The 6,753-nt window shown below is 42.4% G+C and overlaps 1 protein-coding gene across 2 annotated transcripts in view; it reads left to right on the top strand.

The window, feature by feature from the left end:
* Ptgr1 (prostaglandin reductase 1) overlaps nucleotides 1-6,753 on the top strand; it is a 17,271-nt gene that overhangs the window by 5,697 nt on the left and 4,821 nt on the right. For both annotated transcript variants that reach the window (XM_005362232.3, XM_026786559.1), the window contains exons 5-7: nucleotides 1,847-2,014; nucleotides 2,973-3,090; nucleotides 5,570-5,725. In XM_005362232.3, the coding sequence (XP_005362289.1) occupies nucleotides 1,847-2,014; nucleotides 2,973-3,090; nucleotides 5,570-5,725 (442 nt within the window). The remainder of the gene's footprint in view (nucleotides 1-1,846; nucleotides 2,015-2,972; nucleotides 3,091-5,569; nucleotides 5,726-6,753) is intronic.

The raw sequence follows: 6,753 nt of genomic DNA, 5'->3' as shown, positions 1-6,753 counted from the left end.
TTCAAGACAGGGTTTCTCTGTGTATCCCTGCAGACCAGGCTGGCCTGGAACTCAGAACTCTCAGAGATATGCCTGCCTCTGCCTCCTGAGCGCTGGGATTAAAGATATGAGCCACTGCAGTCTAGCTTTCTTTGATCTTTTATTTCCGTCATAGGACATATCCAGCCAGGGGTATGCACTGACTAATCTCTTGGGTGGTTCTCAAACAGTCAAGTTGACAACACTAACTCTTATGGATGTAGGGGTATCATCTTAGCCCCTCTGCCATCCTTACTTTTAGCAATGTAAATAAAGCTTTATATATCTAATTAATGATGATGATAATGATTGGTTTTTCAAGACAGGGTTTCTCTGTAGCTTTGGAGCCTGTCCTGGAACTAGCTCTTGTAGACCAGGCTGGCTTCGAACTCACAGAGATCCACCTGCCTCTGCCTCCCGACTGCTGGGATTAAAGGAGTGCACCCCCACCACCTGGCTGATTCATGATTATTGTAAAAATTCAAATAAGTTGAAATTTGGAAATGGAAAGTTCCCCTTCTGAGTCAGTTGTTACTGTATTATTTAAAACCTGCTAAGTACAGACTTCTACTCTGAATAAAATTATATGCTTGCCAGCAAATAGGCTTTTCTCAGTAAGTCATACACTGTTTGTTGTCAGTGCATAAATATATCATCTATGTTTATTTAAAGTTATAGATTATTCCATTACATTCTTCCATTTAATTCAACCTACTCCTGATAACAGCTATTTTCAAAGTTTTCTACTACCAGTAATTCTTTATGAGGTTTGCATGTGTGTGTGCGCACACACATGAGCACGCGCATGTATCTGACCACTCAGACAAGAAGGCTTTGCATTATATTCACCTCCAGGTGTGATGGCACATACCTTTTATCCCAGCACTCAGGAGGCAGAGGCAGCAGGAACTCTGAGTTCCAGGCCTGACTCGAGAAACCCTGTCTCAAAAAAATCAAAACAACCAAAACAAAAAAATTCACTATAGTCACCAGAGTGTAGATTCTGCACAAGTTTGTGCATGTGCTTTGATTTTGAGCTATTTTATTTGTTACTATTAGCGTGTGGTGTGAAGTATAGGTGTGCATGTGCCAGAGGTCAGAGGTCAGTATCCTGGGAACCACAAGGGCGGAGTAGAGAGGTGGAGTTGGGTATTGAAGAAGAGAAGCCTGCTGGCCTGAGTTCCATCCCTAGAACCCATGATGGAAAGAGACCGGACTCAGGACAGTTGACCTCTGACCTCGATACACATGCCGTGGAATCTGTCTTCCCCTCCTCCCCACACATGAATAACAAATAAGTTCAGCAAGGTTGAAAAAGAATAGCCACCATGTTTCACAATCAGAAGGTTGTGAACTCAGTGGGCTGGTGAAGGTAGAAAGCATATTGTTCCGGTTTATCATGTGGATGGAGAATGAGGAAATTTGGCTATAAAATAAAGAAGATGGAGGGAAAAGATGAAATTATAAAATGGCCGAGTTGTGCCTTCTTACTGCTGAGAGAAAGGACGACAGAGAAGGAAATGCTAACAATGACAGAAAGGGTCCCCAAGGGAGGGGGGAGGTTGATGTGTGGAGGATGGAGGAGAGAGGCCCCTGGATCCAGGGGACAGAGGACCCTTGCTAAGAAAGGGGAGAAATGGGATTGATGCAGGACCAGTTGAGAATGTTCTTTGATGCTCCCACATGACTAAGAACTAAGGAGAGATTCCTCAGAGTCAGTCATGGATGCCTTAGCTCAATGCCCTCTGCTGAACATTCCCTACAAAGCATCCTGACCTTCACGAATGGGAAAAGACATCACGTTTCTTACTGTCTTTTTATCTTCCAGAGTTGTGGAAAGCAAAAACCCAGCCTTTCCCACGGGAACCGTTGTGGTGGCTTTATTAGGCTGGACATCACATTCCATTTCTGATGGCAATGGACTGAAAAAACTGCCTGCAGAGTGGCCAGACAAGTTACCACTGTCTTTGGCTTTGGGGACAGTTGGCATGCCAGGGTAAGTGTTGTCATGGCATGTTTTGTTCGTCAGAATGTCTAATGTTATAACTTAACCAGCAAGGAGAGACTTAAGGCACAAGGGCTGATTGGAGAAAAATTGTTAGGAATGAAAAAGGAAGGAACTCAAACAGAGAAGAATCTGTTAAGTAAATGAATGCAGAGAATGTTATACATAAAAGAATACAATATAATCTTTAGAAAGAAAGAAACCTTGGCTTTTATGATAACATAGATAAACCCAGAGGACATTAAATAAAGTAAGTCAGGTACAGAATGACAAATTCCACATGTTCTCATCTTCATCTTGTGTCAGCTTCTATTTATGTGAGAAATACCCAAGAGCAACAATTTAAATGGAGGAAAGTTTTCTCCCAGATCATGGTTTCAGTTCATTAGCACATTTGTTTTAAGCCTGAGATAAGGTCTATTATGGTGTAAGGGGAATGATGGGGCAGAATTGTCTATCTGATGGCACCCAGGAAGAGAAGAAAAACAAGGAGCCAGAAATGAGATGTATCTTTCTAGGGCATTGTCCTCAGTGACCCGCTTCCTCTGACTAGGTCCCAGCCCCTAACAATGCCATCATATTTTGAATCCATCAAGGGATTAATGCATTGCTTACATCAGCGCTCTCATGATTTAATCACTTTGTCAAACCCCTGTCTCTGAACACTGGTGTACTGGAAACCAAACCTTAATCACAAGAGGCTTGGGGAAGACACAGCTCATCTCTAGACTGGGATTTAGAAAGTTGAACCAATAGATGTTGAGAATATAATGATGGGGTTTGAGAGATATGTGGTTTAAAGATACAAAAATTTTTAATTTTTGTTTGGGGGGGGGGTCTCCTGAGTGCTGAGTGGCGTGCACCACCACTGTCTGAGGGGGAAAGTATGGAGGGGAAAGAGATGAGGAAGAGTCTGAATCTATTCCCACATCCTTATGTGTTCCCGTAGCCTCACTGCCTACTTCGGCCTGCTTGACATCTGTGGCGTGAAGGGTGGAGAGACAGTGATGGTCAACGCAGCAGCAGGAGCAGTGGGCTCAGTAGTGGGGCAGATAGCCAAGCTCAAGGTAAGTGTCTTCCTCTAGCCACACCTCTGCAGGACGCACTGCGCATGCTGGGAACGCAGCCGTGAATACAGAGGACTTTCTGCAGTCAAGGGAGTGTACGATCAACTTGCTGGGACTTGTTTAGAAGACAGAGGCTGAGAAAGGGAACGATGAGGAAATGAGAACAATAAAGATGAGCTGACCAGTGTTAACTGATAACACAGCAGAAATCAAGTCAGACATAAGTCAGGCATGAACCCATCTGGTTTATTGAGTATACACACACACACACAAACATATTTGTGTGTGTGTGTGTGTGTGTGTGTGTGTGTATATATATATATAATGTTTTATTACACACATATGTTTTGTTTTTACTGTGTCTTCTCTTGCTCAGTTTAATTGCCTTCCTTCATGACTCCAGAAATACAAAGAGGGACTTGAGGTCAGCCGAGCCAGGAGTCATCACCCACATGGCTCTATTGCAAAGGCTGTTGCATCAGGAAGAAGCGAGCAATCAGTATAGGTGGTGAGGTCATTGTTTGGGAACGAGCTCCTGGAACAGAAATGGAAGCAGAGTGTAGACTCTGACTTGGGCAGCTCTCTGCTCAAGGGATGCAGTCTGACGGCGAGTGTACAGGATAGCAGGCAGCTCAGACCTGGTTAGGATTTGTTTTCTCATATTGGGAATGTTCTCAGGTGACCTGACTGAGTGATTGTAGCTTTGTCAAAGGCTTCTGTACATACAGGACTTAGGACGTGTTCTTATAGGGCAAGGTCAGTGGAATAGAGTTGAATGTAGAGCTGTACCCGATAGCCAAGGGCTGGCCTCTGTTACTAACAGGCGCTTGGACACAACTGAAGTTGTAGGAAACACTTAGGTGAGTAAGTCCATGCATGGGGAAAGAAGCTCAATCTCATAAACACTGTCTCAGCTTTTGTTATTTAACCTTACAACCAGCGAGTTACATTTGTCTTCCAACGTCGTTTTGGCATTCCAGAAATTCAAGAAATATTGGCACACTATAGATTGAAACCTTTGGAACGGATGGCTTTGGGGCAAGGCTGGTAACTGAACCAGGGTCTAGGACATGTTAAGCACAGACTCTACCACTGAGCTGATAGCATTTAAGGAGAATTTTGCCTGTATCATTCCATGTGAGTTTGATTTGTAGGCTTTGTTTTTCTCTTTTTTTCTGAACTCAGAAGGTCTAGCTATATGTAGCATAGGCAAGATTTACAAAATTAAATTAGAAGTATTTTCAATATTCAAATTGCAAATGTTTTATTAAAAATATGGAGGACTATAGAGATGACTCCATGGGTAAAGGGGCTTTGCTGTACCTACCTGATGACCCAAGTTCAGCCTCTGATATAAAGGTGCAAGGAAAAGGGGAGACCAGCTCTCCAAAGTTGTCTTCTGATCTCCACATATGTGCTGTTACATGCATGTACCCATACCTACATATCATAAGTGCATGCACATGGTTAGTAATAAATATAAAATTTTAAAACTAGCTGAGAGAAAGGGGAAATGATGTTCCAAAGAAGCATTGCACTGTGCTGGAGAGATGGCTCAGTAGTTCTGAGCACTGCTGCTCTTCCAGAGGGTCCAAGTTCAGCTCTCAGCACCTGCATAGTGGCTCCCAATCACCTGTTTATCTAGATGGAGAGGATCTGATGCTCTCTTCTGGCCTTTCTACGCACCTGCACATGCACACGTGTGCATACACAGACACACACACACACAATTAACACAGCAACAACAAAGATGAAACACCACACCGAGATAAGATTTATGTCATTGGAGGAAAACAGATGCCCCAGAGTTAAGAGACCAGGAGGTCAAGTGACCAGGTTGTTGAAGCAGCAGGTTGAAATGAACTGCAAACCAAATAGATCTACTGAGTGGTCAGGCTAGCTGTAGTTGAGTTCTAGCCTGGGGACCAGTTTCACTCTCAGGGTCTGTTGACTTCCTATGGAATTCCTTGTGTTTGGTGTGTGCTGTGGTTTGGATAGGAATTGTGTTCCCATAGGTTGAAGGCTGGTTCCCACTTCAGAAGTGATTGGATTGTGGGGGCTCTGACCTCATCAATGGATCAGCTTACGGATAGGCTCATCGGATGGTTTGATTGCATTGTTGGTAGATGAGACAAACTAGGAGAGCTTAGCTGGGAGAAGTAGGTCACTGGTATTGTCTTTGTTTTAGATTCTTCTTATCTGTCTCTGTCTCTTTCTGCTGGCCGCCATAGTTGCGTGGTATTCTTAATGTCATGCCCTTCTGCTGTGATAGACATATCATACACCCCAGAAACATGGAGTCAAACTGTGAGCCAATTGTCTCTTTCCTCCTTCACATTGTTTTCTCAGCTGTTTTTGTCATAGTGGGGAAAAGTTGACCCGTGCAAGGTGTGCTCTTGAGTAACAACATGATTGTGTAAGACTGGGAATGTGGAACTGGGCCCTGCTTCATTAATAGTCTGCATTGTCCCCCATTTAGGGCTGCAAAGTTGTTGGTGCCGCAGGGTCTGATGAAAAGGTTAACTATCTTAAGAAGCTCGGATTCGATGTTGCCTTTAACTACAAGACAGTAAAGTCTTTGGAAGAAGCATTGAGAACGGCTTCTCCTGACGGTTACGATTGCTATTTTGACAATGTAAGTACAATCTGAGCTTACCTGATTTACCAATAATGTATTACATAAAGGAGCATCGTTCTAAAGTTTCCATCTAGAATATATGAATCAAGTACACTCTTTATGGGGAAAGATTTGTTAAGGTATACAGACCATGGAATTCATTCATTTAAACTGCATAGCCAGACATAGTAGCTATGCCTATAATGCCAACACTCATGAGGCTGAAACAGGAGGATAGCAGGCTCAAGGCAAGCCTGGGCTTTCTAATGTTACCATGTCCCCATATCGAGCACTGAATAAATAAATAAATAAACAAACAAATAAACCCACTGTAAAATGTTACCCTAAGGATGTAACTCAGCAATAGGGCTTGTTGCCTGCCATGTACACAGCCCTGCATCCAGTCCCTGCACTATAAATGAAAAGTTCAGATCTTAACCATTTTTAGTATCAAACTGTCTTTGTGACCACAGTTGTTGAATATTTATCACTCCCCAAAGAAACATTAATCCTCAGTTACGTCTTCTCTCCTCAAAAATGTGTTCTTTTTGTGACTGGTTTCTTTCACTTAGCAAAAACTATTCCAGATCATCCGTGTTATAGTAGATATTCATACTTGGTTTTTTTCTAATGGGTGAATGACATTTCATTGTATGGATATACTACAGTTTGCACCTGTTTATCAGTTGACAGGCATCTGATTTTTCACTGTGTAATGCTACTGTGAACATTCACACACAAATTTTTGTTTGAATTCATTTTCATTTCTCTTGGATATTCATCTATGAGTAGAATTGCTAGGTCATATGGAAACTTCATGTTTACATTTTGTGGAATTGCCAATGTATTTCTGCAAAATAACTACACTGTCATACATTCCTACCAGTAGTCTCAAAGGGCTAGAATTTTTCCATAGCTTTAATGTTACCTGTAATGACTGGCTTGCTTGCTTTCTTTCTTTCTTCTTCTTCTTCTTCTTCTTCTTCTTCTTCTTCTTCTTCTTCTTCTTCTTCTTCTTCTTCTTCTTCTTCTTCTTCTTCTCCTCC

The sequence above is a fragment of the Microtus ochrogaster genome, linkage group LG5 (assembly GCF_000317375.1).
Source record: "Microtus ochrogaster isolate Prairie Vole_2 linkage group LG5, MicOch1.0, whole genome shotgun sequence".
In the NCBI taxonomy this organism is placed as follows: domain Eukaryota; kingdom Metazoa; phylum Chordata; class Mammalia; order Rodentia; family Cricetidae; genus Microtus; species Microtus ochrogaster.
This window is presented reverse-complemented; position numbering and strand designations above follow the sequence as displayed.